The following is a 25,856-nucleotide window of genomic DNA, read 5'->3' on the forward strand; positions in this document are numbered from 1 at the left end:
AGAATGCAAGATGTATCCAACCAGTGCCATCTGCCAAACCTTCACACACCTAACATCAAATTGCACATATAATGTGAGGAATTGGGTAGGCATAAATGTCAATGCAGTAACAACAGCAACACCCATGGCTACCGCACTAGCACCATACAGACCTTACTACGGCCACCAAGGGCAAGGTACTAGAGGAAGAGGTGGTGGTGGGCAGTCAAACGGATTCCAATGTTATTACTGTCAAGCTTGGCCATAGGCATCTCCACCACATGACTAATTTGATCCAGGCTAACTATTGCATGAGACTCCCCTTCCTTTTCAACTGCTTGTGCCTTTTCTCTCTTGGTACGCTTTCCCTCGCCACTAGTGGTGGATCGCCTACACATCAAAAAATATAGACATAACCATAAATCCTTCCAAACCAACCATTTATCCTTCAAAATAAAATCACATGACCATTCATATCACCAAAACATGTGACCCCCAAGCATACAAAAAACAATGTCTAGTTACAAGTACACTTTGAACAGAGACAAACATCACACCTTGGACTTTGTCTATGTCTCAAACATCACCTCCATAACCCTTCAACTTCATCTCAAACCTCCCATGCATTCTTAATGCTTACACATGTGCCCTAATCATGCCCTCAACAAACATCCATATCTTCAACATGAAATTTAACCATGGAAAGAATACATCAAGAGCTTTTTATTAATCTTTGAAACCCTATAATTTGTTCAACCTTAAAGTTATGAATAAAGTTTGTTTGGAAAATGAGAACATTCATAACTTTCAATAGTTGTTATAATATTTTATCAAGCCAAGCAATACACCACATACTAAGCTTAAGCATGTTTCATATCCAAAAGCTTTTATCATGCATAAGGCTACATCAATGGAACACCGACACACTTCACCTACATTAATGGAAAATTTTCGTAAACCCTCATTGGCTTTGGATCTTTCAACATGTAAAAAAATTGCCCAGAAATAGGCCACGCCAGTGCGGCCTGTTTCTTGGCTTTTTTTTATCTTTGAGATGTCCTCTTCCAATTGATCAAAGCATAGACCACATATACATGCATAGACCACATATAAATGTCTTTGAATATTCTCAACAATTCCTGAAACACATAAAACCTTGAGAGAAGTGCCTTAACTATTAATATCAATAATTGAAAACATCCAAAAAGCTTTTAAAACATTTAAAAAAATGCTCAAAAACAGGCCGCTGTTTGTGGGATTTTTTTTCCCACTTTGAAGGCTGATAGGCGAGGGCTTTGAGGCTTCAAACACACACAAAAAAATATGCCCAAAAACAGGCCACACCACTTTGAAGCTAATAGGCAAGGGCTTTGAGGCTTCAAACACACACAAAAAATATGCCCAGAAACAGGCTGTGCCAACGTGGCCTATTTCTAGGCATATTTTTTTATGTGTGAAGATCTTAAAGTTTTCTCTCTTCCAATTGAAACAACCATATGGGCTTAAGTACAAGCTTAATTATAAGCTTTAAAAAATGCTTAAATCAATCCACAAAACATGCTTAAATATATGCTAATTTGTATGCCTAAATACATGCTTAAATACATGCTTCCATTTGAAATGGCCATAAGGGCTACATGCTTCCATTTGAAATGGCCATAAGGGCTTTGATGCTTTAAACACATTTAAAAAAACCCTAGAAAGAGGCCGTGCGGATTAATTTTTTTTTCCTTCTTGGAATGTGGTGGATTTACCTCTTTAGATTAGATCCAAAAAACAATTTGCAAGCAAAAGAGACTTGAAACTTCAAACACATTTAAAAAATATGCCCAAAAATAGGTCACCATCGGCACGGCCTATTTTTAGGCCTTTTTTTTCTTCTTCGAAGATGCAGAAGGAGGCTTGGTTGAAGAAATTGAAAGGAGTGAGAAACATACTGTGGCGTTGCAGGCCATTGTTGATCTCCATCTCTCTTCTCTTCCTCCCACGACTTCCTCAATAGCCCTCCATAAACCCTAGTCAAACAATTTAATATCTTTGAAATTACTAATAGAGCTTTGATGTTCTAAAAGTGGAAGGAAGCTAAAAGCTTTAACTTCTAAATATTGCTATGTGTCCTCCATTGTTAATTTATCTTGTTAAATCTTTATGATTTAATGTGCTATTACAAAATTTATCTTTTTACTCAAAAAATATTTTCCTTGTTTCACATTCCTGAAAAGCACACTATTAAAGGATTTTTTGGACATTAGTGCTAAAGTCATAGTTCATTACTATATTTTAAGAGCTAGGTGAGCTACATCCTTGTTAATATATTAAAATCCATGCATATTGTCATGCTATGAGTTTGAATTACTTATTTTTTGGGAAACTACAACTCTGATTAAAATACAAGCCTATGCATACATAAATACAAGTCTTCTGATTCTCCTTTTTTTGTCATGGGGTTTACCTTGGTGAGACCATTAAAATGGATTGATTGGAATTTTAATTTGTATTGTTTTGAGAAAGAAGATGAACACAACAATGAAAGCAGATAACATTCAAATATTCATTAAAAGTTATAAGTTTAAAAAATGTGTAAGGTTAAATATTCAATTCAAGGGGAGGGGAGGATCTTTGATAAGCTTGGCCACATTATGATATAAGTCATGTCTCCCAAGACATGACCCAATGCAAATATCAAGGCCTTGAAGAGCAAGACAATGTACTAGCTAGCCAACTAGTAACTACTGACTCTACTCCCTTCAGTGTTAAATGAGAAATAAATGGTCCTAGTAAGAAAATATAAAGTGTCTTAGAGCTGTCATAATCATTACCGGGGTAACTACTTGGAAGGCACCACTAGGTGTTCATAAATCAAAGAATATTTAGTGATTTTTTGGAATCAATTGTTTGGGAAAAGAATGGATATTTTACTAAAAACCATTATTTTCTATTAGTGGTACAACAGGGAGAGACTCAGCCTAGTTCAAAAATCTAGGAGTTTGCCCCAAGTTGGGCTTCTGTAAGTCTGCTGTGTGCCATTTTCGCCTACTATTTAGTGAAACTGTGAAGGATACAATGAGCAAGAATATTACTGTGTATGGCTCTAGTCCAAGACAAAAACTATGCCTGGTCTCTAATGAGAGATTTCTTGAGTTGAAATTATCTATAATCTATGATTATTTTGATCTGGCCAGACTTTCGATTGCACTGAAGCCCCTTTCTTTAAGCTCTGAGCATTTGACCACGTTCAGCTGAATACAGGTGAAATGAGTTTTGAGATATGTTTCAATTTTATAAGCTTTATGTTGACATGGATAAAAATAATGCTCCAAGAAAATGTTTTGAGTGTGTTAGATGCTATTAGGGCACCTCCTCTCAATAGCAGTTTGCATGTTGCATTACATGGTGCTTTGAATATACATAGAGTGGATAAGTTTCCCCCGTCATATGATGGATACGTTGCTTATGAGCTACCGCCATGTGAGAGTGCTACAATGTGAGAGTGCTACAATGTATGGTATGGAATAGAGGTAGGATGGTCACTCGTGGGTTGAGTACGTGGACAAGTAGTTCTAGTTGTTTTGATGGTGCTATTCGATTCAGTAGATGCTCGAGCCATTTACGGTGTGTGTGAATGTAGATTGTTCTTATTACGCCAAGATGCACTTGCATAATGAGACACAATAGAAAGGCCGATTGAAAAGAAGTTGTCCAATGGGAATGGTTGGTTCAAAATTTGGTAATATTTCCTGCAAACACTCTAATCAAATGACTGAATGTGTGAAAAGATTCCCAGTTGTTATCTATTACTATCTGCCAAGAGATCACCAAAATATAAGTAAATGTGCTATACATAGGTAATAATGTGCATCCTTACAAAGAAGGCATAAGTGCACGCATTCGTAGAAATTTGGAAGAGAAGGTGAATACTAGGGTCGCCCTTAATCCTTTCACCATAGCAAAGCAGTTACAAACAGCAGTGGCCTAAGATGTTATACTTGACATGCTAATGTGAAGGATGATGCACATGATTACTGAGATATTGGGGATGATGATTGCACAAATGTTGGAATATGTTACTCCTTTGTCCAATAAGAAACACACTGAGAGGTGTTTGGAATATGCCAATCAGGATAAAAATATTTCAGCTACTAGTCTTGAGGCAATACTTGAGCTTAAGAACAAGTGTCAATACCCTTTTCTTCAAAGTGTGCTCTTTCTGGGTCAGTTAGGGGACAAATATCAACCCCATATTTTTAAGATATCTACAAAGGTAGTCAGGATAAAAATATTTCAGCTACTAGTCTTGAGGCAATACTTGAGCTTAAGAACAAGTGTCAATACCCTTTTCTTCAAAGTGTGCTCTTTCTGGGTCAGTTAGGGGACAAATATCAACCCCATGTTTTTAAGATATCTACAAAGGGTCCTGGTAGTGGATTAGACTTGGTTAACAAGATGAGGCCAGGTGGTTTTTTGCAACATATGTGGGTCCATTTTTACCATGTTCATAGGGTCTCTCGATGGCCCACTATGTTTGCACATGTATACGATCCATTCATCCGTGAACTGGTCAGCATAGCTAAATGCAAATTAGAGTTGAGGATCGGCACCATGCACAAAAAGAATTTTGGAAAATGTTGAATACAATGGTTCAGTAAATGCTAATTGGATTGTTGTTCGTACAGTTTATTTTGGAGGGGCAAAGAAAATATTGCCTGAGAATAAGAGAAGTTGTGTTTTCCATTGGGAACAAAGTATGGTGAGGCACTCGCGTAAGTGTATTTGACAATCTTTCATTGAGGAGCACAAGTCTCTGTGTAGAAAATGGAGAAATTTTCCTTTAAAGACAGCCACAAAGGCTTGTAAAAATAAGATTCAAAAGTTTTGGTTTTCTGGCCATGGTGTGCAGGGAGAGATTCTTGCATTGGAGACATGGCTGGGTTGGTGGGATATTAGGGCTTTTCACTAGGGCTCTTGGTTTGTTACTCAAGAGGACTCTGGAATTTTTGTTCCATTCACAAACCTTTCTGAGGCTAAGCATGCGAGTATGAGAGCATCTGTAGGTTATAAAAGTCATATTAGCTTGTTTGAGGCCACAGGTGCAGACATGGCATTGGCTGTTTTGCAAAGTGTTAAGTATAATGCTTATTTGAAAGTTGTGCACTCTAGAACAGGCCTAAAAATGCAAGACATGGCCTGACAAATTTATGACTACGAGAGAAAAAACATCTTTTGGCAAAAGACTCATTGATTTGGCTCACAGAACTATGCAAGAGATGGGTATTAACTCTCCTGAGAGATGTACACTATCATAATCTACAACATAGAACTAGGTCTCACAAAATATGGACATGCTCCATTTGCATGAATATGGTAGATCAACACAGAGTCTGACCCTTAGGATTGGTCCAAGGGGAACACATTCAGATTGTTGGCTATGAATTCCCAATTTTATTTCTAGTTCTCTAAATGGAGAATGGGGGATCATATTCAATGCTCATAGGAGGACCTTGGCTAAGGCAAGGAAAGATCAGCATGACTGGCACAGGGATCAGATCACGATCAAAAAGGGGAAGAATAAAGTAAAGATCTCCACAAACACCAAAGGAAAGTGAATCCCTTTGTCATACCACTATATGTAGAAGGACTAAACGTGCTGGAAGGGATTGAAGCGGATGAGGAGGAAAGAATCCTCATAGAAAATCCATAGCTCATATCCTTGTTCCAACTAGATGTAGGAAAAATTGTGCCTAAGTACTAAGCAAAGGTACTAATTGTGCAACCTTTGGCAGAAGCTAAATGGACACATAAGGAGTGTCGAAGGAGTAGATATAAAAAGGCAACTCCTCAGAGAATTAAGAAGAAGACCAGTTAGCCAAAGGGCTAAGAGAATGGAGAGCGGTAATGTGCTACAAAGATAGGGAGCAGCAGCAATCCATTAGAGTGCAAGAGGAGGAGATCATGGAGCTTAATTTGGGAACTAAGGAGCAGCATCAATCCATCAGAGTGCAAGAGGAGGAGATCATGGAGCTTAATATGGGAACTGAGGAGCACCCTCAAATGATAAAGATCGGCACAAAGCTAGAAGAGACAATGAGAAAGGAACTTCAAGAATTGCTAACCCAATACAAAGATTTCTTTAGAGCTATATAGATATGCTTGGAATTTTTCCAAGTTTCTACTAACACAAGATAAATCTGAAGGAAGATTCAATTTCGAAGGCAGCAAAGGTATAGATTAAATCCCAACTATGCCAAGCAAGTGAAGGAAGAGATTGACAAATTGTCACTGTAGGATTCATCCACCCAATCGAGAAGGCAACTTGGTTGAGCCCAATAGTGATTGTGCCAAAGAAAAATGGAAAGCTAGGAGTCTGTGTAGATTACAAAAAGTCGAATGCAACTATCAATGTAGCTACCATACTAGATCCATTTCCATTACCTTTCATAGATTCAATGCTGGATGTTGCCGCCATGAGATGTATTCCTTCCTAGATGGATTTAGTGGATATAATTAGGTCAGGATGGTACCTGAGAACAAGAAGAAAATTGCATTCATCAGATAATGGGAGCATTCGCTTCAAATGTCATAACCTTCAGACTTTGGAATGCACCTGCAACATTCCAGCACATGGTACAATAATTTTTTTATGATTATCTAAGAGAATTCATGCGTGTGTTTGTGGATGACTTCAGTGTCTTTGGGAAGTGTGTGGAGCATCTACATCATTAGCTACTCCTATGTTTGGAAAGATGTATAAGCTGAACCCAACAAAATGTGCATTTGCTATTAGGAGCATATCACTTCTCGGACACATAGTGTCAAAAGATGGAATTAATGTTGATCCAGCAAAGGTCCGGATGATAGTCAATCTGGGTCCACCTCAAAACCTAAATGAGCTAAGCAGATTCCTTTGTCAAATAAAATGGCACAATAGATTTCTTAGATACCTTGCTCATGTGGCACAACCACTATATAGTCTCACAAAGAAGGGGGCGAAATTCCTATGGTCAAAAGAGCCCAAGGTGGCATTCCAAAATCTGAAGAATCGTCTCGGGTCACTTATTCTCGGGCGACCTAGTGGGAAAAGGCTTGGAACTTTGTAACTCATTCTCCCATTTGTGCAATAGAAGTGGAGTGTTCTCTCTCTCCCTCTCTCTTGTAACTCTAATCTGGCATGTGTGGTGTGCTTAGGGTTAGGGTTTGGGAGTGATTAGTGCTAATCACTTGTTCCCTCTCTCCCTCTCTCTCTCTCTCTCTCTCTCTCGTGATTAGTCTAACCAACGCTATTCTATTCCGCGGAGATCCCACACGATCTTCACGAGAGAGCTTGCATCACCCATTGGATTAGAGCAACCGCCTCGGTGTGACAACGAGTGCGGAAGGACGGCGGTGATGAGCGGCTACGATGGAGCTCTTGAGCCATGCTCGAGCTCGACGGATAGGCAACTTCCCCCACAACATGGTTAGGGTAGGCTTTCCTTAACATAGATGGGGAGACTCTAGAATCGACGGGGGAGATCCCCTCCTTTTCTAGGCTTTTGCCCTTTCCCACTGTCTTTTTAGCTTAGAGGGCTCTGGGAGTGGACTGGCACATTTAGCCAGGTGTACTAACTCTTGCATTTTTTGATGTCCATCTGGCATCCTGCGTGGACAGACCGCAATCGGCAACGTGGACCGAAAGCAAATCTTGCACAGGAGGATCTCTCCCTTTCTGCCATAGCCTAAACACAGAGAGAAGCAATGCTCTTGCACAGGGGATGTGGCATCTTAAACAGAGAGCTCTAAAAACCCTAAACGAACCCTGCAACCCTAAGCAATGACGACGATGGTGGACCTGGGTTCCTTCGCAGAGGAGAAGTTCGATCCGAAGGCGTGGGTGAACACGGCCTGCAGGTCTCGGCACTCGGAGGATCCCATCGACAAGCACCTCAACGACCTGGAGATGAAGCTGCAGCTCATCTCGGAGAACATCGCTTCGTCCCTTGAAGAGCAGAGCTCCGCTTCTCTCCTCAAGGTCCCCAGAGCCTCCCGCGAGATCATCAGACTGCGAGATGACGCCTCGTCCCTGCGATCCACCGTCTCCACGATCCTCCACAAGCTCAAACAGGTCTCTCTCACCAGGTCTCTCTTCTTTCCATTGCAGATCTGATCGAAGCAAATAACCTAATTTCAGTTTATTTATTTTTTGCATTTCATATTGCCACCAAGGTTATGTGATCTGCAGAGACCTTGTTCAAGATTTCAATGCTTCATGTGATCTCAGATACCTAGGGTTAGCTTCTTCATGGCTTGTATGTATTAGAGATCCAGGGTGACATTCTTCATGGTTCATGGTTCTAAAGACCTAATATAGTTTATGTAATTTCAGAGACCTAAGGTTAGGGCTTGGTCCCATGCTGTGCGAGTTGAGGCGGAATGTGAGGAATTGGGAAAAATTCTGTGGTCTCATGGATCTAGACACTCGCCATCCTCTGAGAAATTTCACCTAGGCTGGAAGGCAGAAAAATGGCCTACCAATGCAAGGGATTTTTGCCACCATCATTTCCTGTTTGTGTCCACCGCAGAGCAGGAGTAGAAGGTGGATCAGAAATCAGCCTAGAAGGGTTGGTGCCATGGGCACCTCATTGGTATCCCAGGGTGTTCAAAGCTCATTGAGGGCGGGGGTATGAGAAGGGGGCCTCTTGTAAGACACTTGGAGTGAGTTGATAGTTATATAGTCTTGTGGGTTGACTACCATGAGTATATAGCATACACGTTCCTAAAAGGTGAATTTGGGCATGTTCCTGGATTCATCTAGGTATATATATTTTGAACAGGATTGTTGGCACGGGAGAAGTTCCAATCATTGATAGACCAGTGTGTTCTACTAGGAAAGGTAGCATTCACCAGGTTTCTAGCTAAAGCCATTTTTGTGGAGGTGATTGCCTGGATTAGTTAGTTATGAGTCTTACTTCACAGTGGTGCAAAATGGAGGACAAGACCTCCAGGCCTCCATTTATCTATCAGGTGATACTGCCATTTATCTTTCGGGTGATGCAGTCACTTGCTGGAAACAATGAGGTAGAGCACACAACAAAAAAGGGGGAAAGTGAACTACACATGAAATGATTTTATGGTTAGGGTGAAATAGCGTTACCTTACCACCACTCTAAATCTAAAGGTTGAACAAGTACTGCAGGCTGGAGCAACAAGAAGGAGAGATAGGAGAACATTACTCAAAAGCTTGTAGTTGAAGGATAACAAAACCAGCAGGAGACATACATTTTGGGTGATCAGATGATATGTGAATGGCTTCAGGGCCTCACATATGATGAAGCCCTGGCGTTAGCACACGAAAATGCTGCACAACTGGTCCAAACTCATCCTCGAACTTTGCGTTTTTTGGTGGCTGCAGTAGAGGATGTGTCCATGTGCATCCAACTTAGGGCATGTACGTGAGAAGTTATGCAGATGCTTAGAAGCTGCTGGAAAGGATAAGAACATCTCTAGGTTTTGTAGAGATTAAGAAGCTGCTTGAAGAAGTAAGAATGACAGCATTTTATTTTTTATAGAGAGGAGTCTCTTCTCAAAAGTTGACATGTAGGTGAACACTTTCCATTTTTTAAAAACAAGGTTCAGTAGTTGAAACACCAGTGGTTGAATTTCATATGTTTATGTATATCATGTGCAACTCTATGAGCAGATGAAATCCTACTATGGTATGCCACATGCATCAGACCTAAGATGCATGAGCCATGTCTTCTGCGGCCATGTACACGGTAGATTAGGTTGAGAGAGAGACCATTGTGAGGCCTAATCTACAAGGGTACAATGTTATTGAGAATGAGCATTCAGCAGGCTGGGAACCTCAGAGCAGCAGAGACCTTTGGAGGAGATTTGGCACCAGATTTGCAGGAGAAATCAGCACAGTCAGGTTTGGTGCAGGCAGTGTCATGTGCACACCGAGTTGGTGTACAGGTGACATGGCATTCTTAGCATTGATGAGCATTGATCAGAGCATTCTTAGCATTAAGCATGTCATTCAAGCATTAGGCAACATTGTGGGCAGCCGACTTGAGTATTCAGCAGCTGACAGGGCACTATAGCCAGCTGATTGACATTTATTCCAGTCGTGGACATATTCCCTCAGCCGACTGCAGTAGGCACATCCCGACCAGCATCCAGTCCACATATAAAAGGCAAAGCGCATCATTCAGTCCAGGATATCTCCATCGTTTTGGTGGTCTTCAGCTGAAGGCCCTAGGAAGGTGTGGAGTTCAGCATTCAGCAGTACAGTAGTCAGAATAGTCATCTCCTACCTCCTACATAGAGGAAAGCCAGCATCTCAAGGGTGGACCTCAGCATTGGAGAAAGGAACATTCAGTCATCATCATCATTCAGCATCTCTCTCTTCCCGAGAAGGATACTCATTTAGGACAGGCATAGATCTATTCATATATCTCATTGTGACCATTGCATTTAATATAGCTACATTGCATTTGCATTGAAATTTGAAGCCATTCCCTTTCTCTCAAGTGTTTCTAAGTGAAGTTTAGTTGAGCCTAAGGTTGTTTTACTTCGATCAATCCCCCGCATGTCACATTGGTATCAGAGTGTTACAGGGTAACCAACATAGTCACAGGGGACGGAAGGGTCGGCAGCTTGGGACGCCGGGGCGCATCAGAAATGGGGACGGAAGGGGACGGTCTGACGTCCCTCTGGAGGAGTCCCTCACAAGGGACGGGGACGGATGCTGGCAGGGGACGGTGTGGGGGACAGACCTATGGGGGGACGGCAAGGAGTCATTGTGCCCTGCAACGATCCTTTTTTTTGCCCGTTTCTGGCCGTTTAGGTGGCCGTTTGGGCACGCCTTCCCCTCTTGCCACTTGGGCCTTGCCTCTCTCTCTTGCCTTGGCCTTTGAGGCTTGGCCCTTGTCTCTCTCTTGCCTATCTATATAAGAATAAGGCTACAAGGCTACAAGCACACACACAACCCTTCAAGCAACTCTCTCTTTAGTCTCTTGAGTCTTTGGCACTTTGCTCATCGCTCAAGCTTCAAGCGGCAAGCCACACTCTATGATTGTATCTACTCTCTCTAGTCTCTCTCCCTCAAGCATCTTCCAACTTCCAAGTTCCAAGCCTCTCACACAAGGATCTACTCTCTAGACTCTCTCTCTCTCTCTCTCTCTCTCACTCTCTCACCTCTCCCTCAAGCCTCTTGAGTCTTTCAACTTCCAAGCCTCTAGGCTCTCACACAAGCACTCTAGTCTCTAGTCTCTCTCCCTCAAGCCTCTCTCTCCCTCTCTCTCCCTCTCTCAAGGCTCAAGCCATCTTCGACCATGGCATTCTTCTCACGTGCCGGGGCTTCCCGTAGAAGGACGACGGGATGGACATGGGGAGAGGAGGTTAACTACACCCCATCCGTTCATGGAGGCGGTTCTCGGCCATGGGCATGCAAGCTTTGCCTGTACCGGCGAATGGGTGGTGCCGACAAAGTGCGAGCCCACCTCTTGCATGAGAGTGCGCATGAGATACGGTTTTGCACGAATGTCACGCCCGAAAAGAGACGGGAACTTGACAAGCTTGCCGTCTACGAGGCGGTCGAAGCAGCAAGAAGGACACCACGAGTGGCCGTGGATCCCACGACGATGGGGAGAGGAACTCAAGCGTCTACGATGGAGTCGTGTGGTGGATTGGGATCATGCACGCTATGCATATAGGTTGAGCCATACTCCCCAATCTTCTTAACCATGACCTTGAAGTATTCCGACCTATTTAAGAAAGCAATTTACTAATGAGAAGGGGACTAGGATGATGAAAACATTAATGATGAATTGGCAATGATCGATTGCACTTACGTAGCCGCTTGAAAGGCAATGTGGTCGTGGAAGAAGAAGCGGGCCACCGCCATATCCACCTCCTCCTTCAACTTGGGGTTCCAATTCTCCCCAAGTGTAGATTGTTGCCGTGGGCCACTCAAGGGTTGAGAGGCCGTGGAGATGGAGGGTGCGGGCGTCATGGATGGAGCAACATTCCGACTCGATGGTGAAGGTGCCCCCTCATCCGAGAGCTTGGGCACTGATAGAATGTGCAGCGGAAGAAGGGAAAGTGGAAACACAGGAGAGAGAGTGAGAGAGAGAGAGATGGAGAGAAAACACAGGTGAGAACCTGCTCTCAATATCATCACCAAAAGGAATACATGTCCCGAGCAAGAGGGGAGAATCTCGTATGTGAGGGACTGCAGCTAGACAAGCTAGGCAAGCAATGCTAAGCAGCGAAATATGAGGGAGGCATGCCGGCTATATATACCTTTACATGAAGGCAGCCGACTGGAGATAAATACCTACACGACTGGCAAAAATACCCAGGACTCCATAAAATGGGAAAAATATATGTGAGGGGTGACGAGTCCCTCAGACTAACATGGTCAGCCTTAGAGGCTAAAATAGGACACAAAATAGGAAGCCAGCAAGTAGGGGATGATGTCTAACATCCCCTCTTAGCAGCGGCGGATGTAGAGCAAACTCCAAGAAGCCAGAGAGACACCGTCCTCGATCAAAGATGAAAGATTGCAGAAATAGGTACCAAGAAAGCTCCACAAGCAATCTCCTCAGCAACTCAGCTACAAAAGCAACAGAACAAGCTGCTAGGTACACCGCTCCTTTGGAAGAAAACAACCATATAGGCTGCGACGTGCTGCTCCAAATAATGGTCCCAAGCCCAAGTGTAAGAACACTCCCCGAAGTCGAATGTCGTGTATCCAGCCTAGAGAAGGTATGAAAAACCTCAAAACCAACCAAGATCAGATCCTATATATAATCAATCCTGGGAGAAGCAAGTTGCTCCTCACTGGAACGCTAAAAAGAAATAGAGTCAATTTGCTCCAACTTTGTACAAAGAGTAGCTAAATGCTGTATAAAAGCGTCCTCTGAAAAGGTCGGCATCGCAAGATGTAAAGACTCTGAAGAAAAGATAGGGTCCATCTGCTCAAACTCCATAACATGAGCTGCCCAATGCTATACATAAGTACAAACCACTGAGGTGGGCATCGCAAGATGAAAGGACTCCAGATCTCCCTCTGAAAGAAGATAACGTCGGACTGATATAAGCCCAACTTGATTCTTCAGCAACAAATAAAGAATCCACGTGAAAGGATCACACTGCAAAGGGCAAAACACCCTCCTTGTTCTGCAAATACTGCAAAGAACACAATGTTGAGATATCGAGCTCATCTAGTGAGGCGGTGGACACTGATGACCCGCCTGGGGGATAGGCCCCACACTTACACCACTGGCATGGTTGGTGAGATCATGGGTGATATGCGGCCAGTGGGATGACAGGCTATGTGACAGCCATTGTAGAGACTGGCATAGTTATAGCGCCAGCTCATTTAGTTGGGTTCACACTATAGAGAACCCTAGTATGTATTTGGTTGAGTACCTTTTCATATTTAGTGTACTCTTATCTTTGTATATGGTGTGTTGAGTGTTGTGTGAAGAAGAAGAAGATTTTCAGCCTCTCACCTTGTGTGTTCTCTTTTACGGTTTTGTGAGTGTGTGTGTGCTTGCAAGACCTCAAGCTCTCTTCTCCCCTCTCTCTTCTCCCCTGCATCTTTTCATGGTATCAGAGCCTGGTTCATGCTAAGGGCTGAGCTGCAAGTAAGAGAAGCACAGGAAGCGGTATGAGGGTAAGAGCTTCATCTACTCTTCCCTATTTGTGTTGGCGACTACACCCTTGTCGGGAGCTGTACGGGAGGCACCGGCAAACAATCTCTGATTGAGGAGCTTTCTTCGCGTGAGTAACGCATTTCGGGCGCGTTAGGACCTTCGTTTTTCAGAAAGCAAGCGATCTCGAGCACTGCGGGTAAGTCATCGATTCTATGCAGAACTCTGTTTAAGAACTGCAGGAAGACAGATTGGTTGTGCAGACATTGTGTGTGCTGCAAGGAGGTCAACAGTTGCCATTGGGTGTATGTATGCACATTGAGATCACTGGTTGTGACATTTGAGTGTAGTAGAGTACCGTTGCAGAAAATACAGCAGTTTGTGCAGGACAAACCAGAGTGCTGTTTCTGGTAAATTTGTGTGTCTGGCAAGATGTCAAATGATGGCATAAACCAGATTGTTGTTGAGCATGTTGAGAAGCTTGATAAGAACAACTTCCATGCTTGAAGGTTCAGGTTGACAAATTTCCTGATGGGAAAGGGTTGCTGGGACTACATAGAAGGTGAGCATGAAGAGGCACTGGAGATACCGGAGATCAATCCGACTGCTGCAGATGTGAAAGTCTTCAAGGATTGGAACCAAGGAGCCAGAAAAGTTATGTATTGGCTCTCTATGAGTATACAGGACACCATGATTGGGCACATACAGGATGCCAAGTCTCCCAAGGAGGCGTGGGACACCTTGGTAAAACTCTATGAAACGAATACCAAGGCACGAAAGATACAGTTGAAGAATGAACTTCATACTGTGGAGAAAAAGAGTATGTTTGTGAATGACTATGCATTGAAGATCAAGGGTATTGTGGAATCACTTGTATCTATTGGTGTTTCAGTAGATGATGATGATAAGGTGGAAGTCTGTCTACGTGGTCTCGGCCCACAATACAAGGCGTTCAAGACGTCTATTCAGACTCGGGAAAACATTCCCAATTTCACAGATTTGGTGTCTATGTGGATTATAGAAGAGAAGAGCTTGGGTGAAGACCAACAATCTTCACAAAACAAAAACAGTTCAGAGCAACAGGCCTTCTACACAAGTTCAGGAAGAGGACGAGGTAGAGGAGGCCGTGGACGCGGCCAAGGAGATGGTCGAACAGGTAATCAGAATTATGGCCAGTAGCAGCAGCAATAACAATCCCAGAATTCACAACAACAACAACACGCAGGTGGAAGAGGCCAATTCAGAGGCAGGGGGAGTCAAAGAGGTCGTGGAAATTGGCAAAGGCAGTATAATGATACACGTGGATGCTTTTATCGTGGTAAGCCTGGACATGTGCAGGCAGATTGTTATAAGAAGCAGGCTGACATGCAAAATGGAAAATTACAGCAAAACAACTATGCATCCTCGAGCAGAAACAATGAGGATAATGAAAGGTTGTTTGTTATGCAGCATGTCGTTAATGCCATGTCTGAAAATGTTGAAGCAGCACATAAAGATGATGTATGGTACGTTGATTGAGGTGCTTCGAACCACATGACAAGTCATGGGGAGTGGTTCAAGGAGATGAAAAACCTTGAAAGACCAGGTTTTGTGGAAACAGGGGATGACACTGCTCATTCAATTGCCCATGTTGGAGATGTGCCATTGTCAATGCAGGATGGCTAAGTGAAGTATCTTGCAGATGTACTTCATGTTCCGAACATAACAAAGAATGTGGTTTCAGTTCGCCAGATGATTGAGCAGGGTTTGCAGGTTCGGTTTAACCCTGATGGTTGTTATGTTAAAGACTTTAAAGACAAGTGCAGGTTGGTTGCAAAAGGCAACAGAGTGGGCAAAATGTTTACATTGAATGTAAACATGCCTGAAGTGAGTGCTGCGATATTTGCAAATGGTTCATGAATTGTTGCAGACACAAACATTTGGCATAAAAGAATTGGACATGTGAATGTGCAGAGAATGAAGTCTATGCAAACTAAAGAAATTGTGACAGGGCTGCCAAAGTTTAAAGTTGAAGGTATGCAGAAAATATGTGAAGCATGCCAATTTGGAAAGCAAACAAAGCATGTATTTCCACGTAACACAAATGTGAGCAGAAATGCACTAGATGTTGTGCATTCAGATGTATGGGGTCCTACAAAGACCATGTCTATGGGAGGCTGCAGGTATTATGTGACATTTATTGATGACCACACAAGGAAAGTGTGGCTATACTTTATGAAGGAGAAGAATGAGGTGTTCACTCATTTTCAGAATTTCAGAGTTATGGTTAAAAAGCAAACAGGGAAACATGTAAAGTGTCTAAGGTCAGATGGGGGGGGAGAGTACTTCTCCAATGAGTTCTCTGAATTTTTAAAGAAGAATGGTATTCGGAGACAGTTTACATGCAGATGCCTTCCGCAGCAAAATGGAGTTGCTGAGCGGAAAAACAGGCACATTGTTGAGATTGCGCGAGCATTGATGGGAGAGAAGAATATGCCGCATAGCTATTGGGCTGAGGCTGTTTTTACAGCAGTTTACATCATGAACAGGACTCCAACTGTAGTCATACATGATGTAACTCCAGAGGAGAGGTTTACTGGCACAAAACTTGATTTGTCTCATCTGAAAGTCTTTGGATGCGTTGCATATGTGCATGTGCCAGATGAGCTGAGAACTAAGCTGGATCCAAAAGCTGAAAAATGTGTGTTTATTGGGTATTTCCTTGAGCAAAAGAGATACAGGTGTTATAACCCTGCTACACGTGAGTTGAGGGTAAGCAGGGATGTTGTTTTTGATGAGATGAGTAGTTGGTATGCTGCTGAAAAAGAAGCTGTTGGGGCTGATCTGTGTGGAAATGTGGTTGCACAAAATGCAAGTCAGCAATCACAGTCTTTGAGTGGACCAGGAGAGTCCTCATCTAGTGGTTCAGTTGATAGACCATGGAGTGGTAGGCTGCGTCATAATACCAGTCCTGCAAATGTGATTAGTACATCACATAAAGGCAAAGAGAAAGTGGTTGAGCCCCTTAGTATGCCTGACATTTCTGTAGGGCATTCTCATGTTGATGGAGAGTCTAGTGGCTCAGAGATGAGCCTTGATGAGGATCTTGGGATACCAGCTATGAGAACACCTAGTGTAAAGAAGGCTATGGAAGCCATGAATGCAAAGCTGCGAAGATCTGGGAGAGTGAAGAATCCTGTGCAGAGGTTTACCTATGATGGTTATGTGGCACATCACTATGCATACATGGCAAAAGTTGTGCAGGTTGTAGAGCCCACATGCATTGATGAGGTTGTTGGAAATGTGTGTTGGGAGAAAGCTATGGATGAGGAGATGGATGCACTATATGGAAATGAGACTTGGGATTTAGTGCAATTGCCTGAAGGCAAGAAAGCCATTGGATGCAAGTGGATGTACAAAGTAAAACATAACAGTGATGGAAGCATAAGCAGGTACAAGGCTAGATTGGTAGCCAAAGGATATGCGCAGACATATGGCATTGATTATGAGGAAACTTTCAGCCCAGTGGCCAAGATGGCAACAGTGAGAGTTGTGATAGCAGTGGCTGTGTCAAAGCATTGGTCTTTACATCAGATGGATGTAAAGAATGCATTATTGCATGGGGATTTGCAGGAAGAGGTGTATATGTTGCAGCCACCATGTTATGAGGATGTGTATGGCTTAAAACAAGCACCAAGAGCATGGTCTGACAAGATTTCTGAATATCTTGTCACTATTGGCTTTCATGTAGCCAATGCAGATTTCTCGCTGTATGTGAGACACAGTGATAGAGGAGTTGTGCTTGTTGTCATCTATGTAGATGACCTGATCATTACGGGGGACCATGATGCAGAGATCTTTGATGTAAAGATCTTGCTTAGACAGAAGTTTGAGATGAAGGATCTGGGGGAGCTCAGATATTTCTTGGGTATTTAGGTGATTAGGTCACCACATGGTATTGGATTATTGCAGAGACAGTATGGCTTGGACATGTTGTCCAAGTATGGTATGACAGGCTGTAAGCTTATCTCAGTGCCATTGGATGAGAATGGCAAGTTGAGTGCAGATTCAGGAGAGATTTTGGAGGATCCTACTATGTATAGGCGCATAGTAGGAAGGTTGATCTACATGACGATCACCAGGCCAGATTTGAGCTATGCTGTTGGGTTGGTGAGTCAGTTTATGCAGGTTCCTCGGAAGCCGCATTTGGATGCATTGAGACGCATACTGAGGTATGTGAGGTCTACTTTGCATTGTGCACTATTTTATGAAACTGCGACAGAGATATGTGTACATGGGTACACAGATGCTGATTGGGCTGGTAGTATCTCAGATAGAAGATCTACTAGTGGCTTCATGTTTTCTTTGGGGAGTGCTGCTGTGACTTGGAGCAGCAAGAAGCAGCCTACGGTTGCTCTATCCAGTACAGAGACCGAGTACAGAGATGCTGCTATGGCAGCATGTGAGGTAGCTTGGTTGAGAAAGCTACTTGTAGATTCGGGTCTATCAGTGGATAGACAAGTTGTCATTTTTTGTGACAACATTAGCAGTATATACAGTTGGCCAAGAACCCAGTTTTTCATGCTTGCACGAAGCATATAGAGGTCCACTACCATTTTGTCAGAGAGAAGGCTTTGGCAGGAGACATTGACCTTGTTTATGTCAGCACACAGGATCAGGTTGCTGACATCTTCACCAAAGCATTGGGTACAGAGAAGCTCCGCAGATTCAGGGCTTCGCTTGGTGTACATGAGATGGAGTTGAGCTCGAGGGGGAGTGTTGAGATATCGAGCTCATCTAGTGAGACGGTGGACACTGATGACCCGCCTGGGGGATAGGCCCCACACTTACATCACTGGCATGGTTGGTGAGATCATGGGTGATATGCGGCCAGTGGGATGACAAGCTGTGTGACAGCCATTGTAGAGACTGGCATAGTTATAGCACCAGCTCATTTAGTTGGGTTCACACTATAGAGAACCCTAGTATGTATTTGGTTGAGTACCTTTTCATATTTAGTGTACTCTTATCTTTGTATATGGTGTGCTGAGTGTTGTGTGAAGAAGAAGAAGATTTTCAGCCTCTCATCTTGTGTGTTCTCTCTTAGGGTTTTGTGAGTGTGCGTGTGCTTGCAAGAGCTCAAGCTCTCTTCTTCCCTGCATCTTTTCACACAAGCTCGGACAAAATAAACTCTGCTCAAGATCTCTGAAAAGATCCTCCAAATAACTGTAAACTCTTGTCAAAGAAGAAAGTCTCCACATATACAACACAGCTCTTGAAACTGATCCTCAAGTGAAGTAGCTGGAGAAAGGCCCCGTCTGAGTGTAGAAAACTCCTATGGGAAGCAAAACACAGCCAAAACACTGCTACCCAGCAAAAATATCACTCCACTGCCAACGGAAGGCAAGGAACATGTAGAAACCGGGAAACTGTGTAGGCCAAGAACAAAACACAGGTATAGATGGTCCAAAATCAGCAAAACGCTGACTGAAATCTGAAATTCAGAATCCTTCTCGAGTACCAAACTGCCTCCAAAGCCACAATCCAATCAAGAAACCCCCTCTACAAGTGATTTGTGTCCACTGGAGAAGAAAATGCAGCCAAACAAGGACTACAAACCTGAAAATTCAGGCCGACCAGTGTCCACACCTCCTATGAGGAAAAACACCGAAGAGAAGGTACCTTCGGGTCCAACAGATGAAGCCCAAGTGAAGGTAGAGCTACCAGCAAGATCGGTTCAGAAAAACGCAGCAACCATGGCTGCAAATCTGAAAATGCAGAGGTAAAAGGGGCTGTAGAATAGGCTGAATATGGAAACGCTGAAGCCTCAGATAAAGAACTGCTGCAGAGAACAATAGGGGGGGGGGTGGGGGGGGATGGCACAAGATAACTGAGAAAGGATAGGCAAAAGGGAGCCCAGAGAGCTCCAAGATCAGGGCTGGGAAAGCAAGCCCAAACAGGCCAAAAACGCAGCCTGTTTGGGACAACTATGTTGTTGTCCAGACTTGAAAAAAACGCCTGAGAACCTTGGAAGGTGCCGCCAAGAAGGATAGGTATGTTGTCCAAAAAAAACGCCCGTGTCAGGCTGCCTAGAGGTTGCCAATTGACGCCCTGAAGAGGAGAAATTGCAGCCCACTGAAAGAGGGATGAATCAGCCCTTGAAAATCTGAAACACAAGCTTCAACTGGTGAAAAAACGCAGATCTGTCCATGGGTAGAAAAACGCAGATCTGAAGTGGTAGAGGAGGGAGCATCCAACGCTGACAATCACCGGCGCTCTGAGACCATGATAGAATGTGCAGCGGAAGAAGGGAAAGTGGAAACACAGGAGAGAGAGTGAGAGAGAGAGATGGAGAGAAAACACAGGTGAGAACCTGCTCTCAATATCATCACCAAAAGGAATACATGTCCTGAGCAAGAGGGGAGAACCTCGTATGTGAGGGATTGCAGCTAGACAAGCTAGGCAAGCAATGCTAAGCAGTGAAATATGAGGGAGGCATGCCGGCTATATATACCTCTACATGAAGGCAGCTGACTGGAGATAAATACCTACATGATTGGGAAAAATACCCAAGACTCCATAAAATGGGAAAAAATATGGGAAAATGTATGTGAGGGGTGACCAGCCCCTCAGACTAACATGGTCAGCCCTAGAGGCTAAAATAGAACACAAAATAGGAAGCCAGCAAGTAGGGGATGATGTCTAACACGCACTACATTGCTCGAGAAGGAGAAGCGCATTGTAGAGCAAGCGGCCGACAACACAAAGCGGCAATGGGAGGAATGGAGTCTCCCTCATTGTAGATGGATGGAGCGACACCCGCAAGAGGAGTATTCATGGCGTGGTTGCATATTCCCGCGGAGAGATGTACTTCATCTCATCTCGTGATGCATTCGGCACCGGGAAGAGCGCGGATGTGCTTGCGGTGGAGTGGGCTACCACCATGGAGATCATTGGTCCCGAGCATGTAGTGGGCTTTGTTGCGGATGGGGAGCCTTCCAATAGGGTGGCGGAAGCTATCCTCCAAGGTATGTATCATAGTCACAAGGGACGGGGGACGGGGACGGGGACGGGACGGGGGACGGCCATATGTAGGAAACGGGGACGGGGTAGGAACGGCACTTAAAAATTACTTTGTCAGTACCACCTACTCGCCTATACGGGCAAAGCTTGCATGTCCATGGCTGTGCACCACCTCCATGAGGGGATGGGGTGTGATTGACCTCATCCCACCATGTCCATCCCGTCGTCCTTCTACGGGTAGTTGGAACTTGAAGAGCCACTGCCACGAGGAGGATGCCATGGATGATGGATGCCTCCTTGTCACTTGATAGCTTGAGAGAGAGAGAGAGAGAGAGAGAGAGAGTGAGTGAGGCTTGAGCCTTGAAAGTCGAGGGAGAACTTGAGTGTGAGGATGGGTGGGGGTGTGTGTGTGTGAAGCTTGAGAGAGTGTGTGTGAGGGAGAGTGTGTCTTGAGAGGCTACAGCTTGCTTGTGTGAGAGCTTGAAACTTCAGACCTTGTGTAATATGCGGAAGCTTCGGAGAAGGATCGGTACTTCAAAACTCAGAAATCAGCACTCTTTTCGCGATGGAAATTAACGCACAAACTGAAAGGAGATGTGCAGAAAATAGAGAGAGGGGGAGATGGAGAGGACACAGTATTGGGTCCCAATTATCCTCTGTAGGGCCCCCACCACGGATGGTGTATTTGCTTTATTAGAATGATGTAAATCTGAAAACAAATACAGTAAACTTGACCTTTTCTTGGCTGGAAAATCCTGCCCTTGACCTTCAGAAGTCCACCCCTTTGCTTGGCAATCTCCTTGGCTTGACTGGCCCTTGATTGGCTTGAGCACTTGGTGAAAACTGAGATGAATGATGGGATTATGGCTCTCTTCTATTTATACTATCCTTCAGGAGCAGTCGGCCAGCATAAGGGCAGGCGGCCATCATCAGATATGTCCCACGACTGGATATTCAGCATTTAATGCTGAAAAATCCCATTAAATGCTGGAAAAATTCCCATAAATCTTGCGCATCACTTCTTGGCTGGTTGGACATGAGGCGCCTGCTTCTTAAGGGCTGGGCACATCTTTTGCCCACAATCCCAAAGCTGGGCAGCCTGTATGGGCTGCCCCATACATGCCCTACAGCCATTTAAAGGCTGTATGCTCCTGAAAATAGCCTTATCTTTGCCCTAGGGCTGTCCCACAGCCCTTCCATGGCTGGTGGGTCCAGCCTGGGCCTTCCTGGCCCTCAAGGCTCATGGGCATAGTTGATTCCGTACGTCGTACGACTGAAACCGTACGTACCTGTCGTACGGTACGGTACCGTACGGATTCGTACGATACCGTACGAAAATGTTTTTTTTTTTTTTTTGGGGGTGGGTTTGTTTGTTTGTTTGGGTGTGTTTGTGTGGAGCAATTTCAGTCTTCCAGAGAGCCATTCATCGCCCTTTGCAGCCTATAGGGAGCTGTTTGTCAGGAGCGTGTGCACTTGCCATTGCCATATTAGGCAAGCGATCATATTGCCTGATGAGGAGGAGGAGGCAATCTTCATGGAGCTCTATAGTGAGCTTGTGGCAGCAGATACTCGCAGCACCAGGAGTCAGCATGGACGGGGCCGAGCAGTTGGAGTTCATAGGCCTCCGCCTTCGACATTGGCAAAGGGTGGCCTTCGCACATATGTGAGGCGGGGATCCTCGAGCTCCAATCCCCGCCTTCATGATGATATTCCATTGCCCCCCCATGATGATACCCCACTGCCTAGAGAGCCCTTGTTTGATGATGATGGCAACCTACTTAGCGAGAATGATCCCCAGAGTGTCTCGTCCACCTTCGAAGAGTCCTCTTCAGAGAACTCTCTTGATGGACACTCTAGTAGTGATCATGTTGATGATCATGCAGATGTTGGTGATGATGTAGACTTTTGATATGTTATAGCTCTCTAGGCATTGGGCATCTATCTCCTTCTAGCCCATCGATGATGTATTGTAGTATGTAGTATCATGTATGTACGCATGTTGGCGGTCGCCCATGCCATGAGTTTTTGGCCTATCCTTTTGTAGCAATTTTGTACTCTAATGGCATGATGACATTATGTTCATGGTTCTACTATTTTGTAACTTCTTGTCTACAATTTTTAAGTTTAGGAAGTATTTTTTAAAAAAAAACGTACTAATATCGTACCGCACCTAAAAAATTTTTAAGGTACCAATTAGTACCGTATTTTATCATACCGTACCGTATCGTACCTTTCGTACTAACTAACCATGCTCATGGGGATGGTTTGACACCATTCCCATGCCCATACTAAGCTCCGGGGTAGCCCTATGGGCTGGCCCCTTGTCCTAAACCTACTCTACTCAGTGATCTGGCATCCGGTACCATACCAGATACACAAAACCACCGACATCATTCTAGAGGGAGACTCACAGCGCGGACTGGCACTGTTTCATGTGCAGGACAGTGCACACCTGACCTCGGACGACTGAGATGGATCCCTGGCTGACTTGTCCCGGACTGGGCTCACATGGGACCAGTTCACCATTCCAGGTCCTGCACCTTCTGTACAGAAATGTCTACGTGGCATCCAAGTGCGGAATGCACGTGACATCCTCTTCTGCTTAACTTGATGGAAGGAGCATAGCCTCCAAATAATCCGTCAATAATGCCGGATAGTCTTCGAAGAACTCTTTGTCGAGCCATACCGCTTCATGGGTTCCTCGGTCCTGAAACTTCGTGAGGAACTGTCGTAGTCTTCGGCCTGACTCATGCTTGAAACGGTTCAGAAGGATCTGTTCTAGAACCATTACTTCTGCTTCATCAATAATGTCTGGTTCCGCTTCGTCTTTGACCTCTGAAGGGGGTGGACCTGCACATGGCTTTAACCAACTGACATGAAATACATCGTGCATAGTCCAACTTGGAGGTAGCTTTAATTGCATAGACACCTCATTAATCTTTTTCCGGATGGAAAATGGTCCGAAGCTCCTGAAAGACAACTTTGGGCATCGCTTGCCCACTTGCTTCAATCTTTGCTTCATAATCCGAATATACACCATAGTTACCACAGAACGTCGTTCCGCCTTCCTGGAACGCCGGAACGCCGTTCCGGGCGAAGGCACGTTCCCGGAACGTCGGGACGTTCCGGGGGAAAAAAAAAAAATAAAAAATAAAAAAATAAAAAAAATTTAAAGGTTTTGCTTGCAGAAATGTATGTTCATGTCTTGGGGGAGCAAATATTATGAAGCATATTTGGCTATCCGTATACAAAAAGTTACATTTTTTTGTGTCATATGCTGACATGTCATATGACGTGGCGTTCCGCGACGTTCCCGTTCCGTTCCCGCTCCCGTTCTAGCATCCGACGTTCCCGGAACGTTCCCGTTCCGTGGTAACTATGAGATACACCCAATCCCCTTCCGAAAACTTCATATCCCTTCGGTCTTTATTGGCCTGTCGAGTGTAGGTCTCTTGCGCTTTAGCCAATCTGTCTTTTACTGACTCTAGGATCTCCTGGAAAGACTCCGTCACTCTGTTCGCCTCCGGTACTGAAGACGAAGTCCTGGTTAACGACGACTGGAAAGGTCTTCCAAACGCTGCCTCATATGGAGTCTTGCCAATAGCTGAAGAAAAAGAGTCATTCAAAACAGCTTGAACTAAAGGCAAAAACGATTTCCACTTACCTTGCTGATCGTGGACATAACACTTCAGCACATCAAAGGCCAACTGGTTGTATATCTCTGTCTGGCCATCTGTCTGTGGGTGGAATGCACTGGAAAAATTCAACTTAGTACCAAAATTATCAAACAATGCCCTCCAAAAATGACTAGTAAACTTGGCATCTCGGTCTGACACTATGGTTCTTGTTAGAAGCTCCTGTCTAGATTTATACACCAGGGCCTTTGTTGTGGGTGTGCCCGCCCTTATGAGGTGTTTTATCATTTTTCCTCACTCCCCGTATTTTCCCCTTATTTTTCCCATTTTTTCTGAGGCTTGGGAGGGCTGCCAGAGGGTGCCAAGAGCAGTACAGTGCTGGCCGACTGGGTGTTTATCAGTCGTGGGCACTCCTGCTGCTGGCCGACTGGTTTTCATCTGTCGTGGGCACCAGATTGCTGGCCGACTGCATTTATGCAGTCGTGGACCTCTTTCTTCAGTCGTGGGCACTTTAGTGCTGGCCGACTGCCCTTCCAGGGAGGTATATATAGGTCCTCAGCCCCCATACCTCATTTGTATCAGTTCTCGGGATCTTCTTGTGTATATAGAGCAGAGTTACACGCCTACATCTCTCTCTCTCTTGTGCTGTTTTTCTGCCTGCGTTTTTGCTCTTGTGTTCCCAGATTTGGTCATCATCTCCGCTGCGTATTCTGACATGGTATCAGAGCCCTAGGCTCTAGATAGGTCTTGGGATTTGTGTGAGCAAGAGGGGGCTGTTTTGTGGCTGATTGGTGGACTGTTTTGGACTGTTCGGGAAGAGGAGAAGCAAGAGGAAGGCGGGCTGATTTGCTGGACAGCCACTTGCAAGTATCAGTTCTTCTTTGTTCCCACCCACCCACCCACCCTTTTCAGAGTACATCCCCGCTATGGCAGATCTGTTTGAGATGGCCGAGAGACATGTGAAGATCCCGACACTCCCCACGTTCCCGGTGGACCGTCAGTTGGACGGGAGCAACTACGGCATATGGAAGGTGATGATGGAATCCGTTCTGGAGTCCTATGATCTCGCCGATTTCGTCGTTGTTGGTGTTCCACGGCCGGAAGTAGAGGAAGGGGAGTTACCGTCAACCCGAAAGGACCAGGAGGCTCAGACGCAGATGTGGGATCGTGTCAACGCCAGGGTCCGTTCGTTTATCTTTCTCAACTGCACACCACAGGTAATCAACCATGTAAAGCATATGACGCTGGCCAGAGGTATATGGTAGCATTTGGCCTCACTTTACAACAGGGTATCGCCCATGAAGAGGATTTCCTTGGAAGTACAGATGCGGGTTATGAGCCCTGCAAAGTCGTCGACGATGCGGGAGCATATTAACAAGCTGCAGGCTCTTCAGCAGGAAGTTCTCCAAGCTGGGAAGGAGATATCGTCAGAGGACATGGCCATAACGTTGCTGTCACACTTACCCTCTTCGTACTCAGCATTCTACTCGTCTTTGATTACCAGTGGCAGGCTCAGCACCATCACGTGGGAGGAGCTTGTGCCCATGGTCTTGGACCAGGAGGAACGATTCACGAACCCTCCTCAGGGTGGAGGTTCGGAGGCCTT

The 25,856-nt window shown here is 44.6% G+C and overlaps 1 protein-coding gene across 3 annotated transcripts in view; it reads left to right on the plus strand.

Annotated features, from left to right (window-relative positions):
• The first annotated feature begins 7,480 nt into the window (after window positions 1–7,480).
• Window positions 7,481–25,856, plus strand: part of EYE (conserved oligomeric Golgi complex component-related / COG complex component-like protein) — a 52,295-nt gene continuing 33,919 nt past the window's right edge. For 2 of the 3 annotated variants that reach the window (XM_086775345.1, XM_086775347.1), the window contains exon 1: window positions 7,596–8,091. Coding sequence is in view for 1 of the 3 variants with exons in the window: in XM_086775344.1 (XP_086631470.1) it covers window positions 7,787–8,077 (291 nt within the window). In the remaining 2 variants the exon portion in view is untranslated. Of the gene's footprint in view, window positions 8,092–25,856 lie in introns of all 3 variants that reach the window. The other variant, XM_086775344.1, reaches the window with a different exon arrangement.

This window comes from Cibotium barometz, chromosome 35 (assembly GCF_041138505.1).
Source record: "Cibotium barometz isolate CiBa-2024 chromosome 35, ASM4113850v1, whole genome shotgun sequence".
NCBI lineage: Eukaryota > Viridiplantae > Streptophyta > Polypodiopsida > Cyatheales > Cibotiaceae > Cibotium > Cibotium barometz.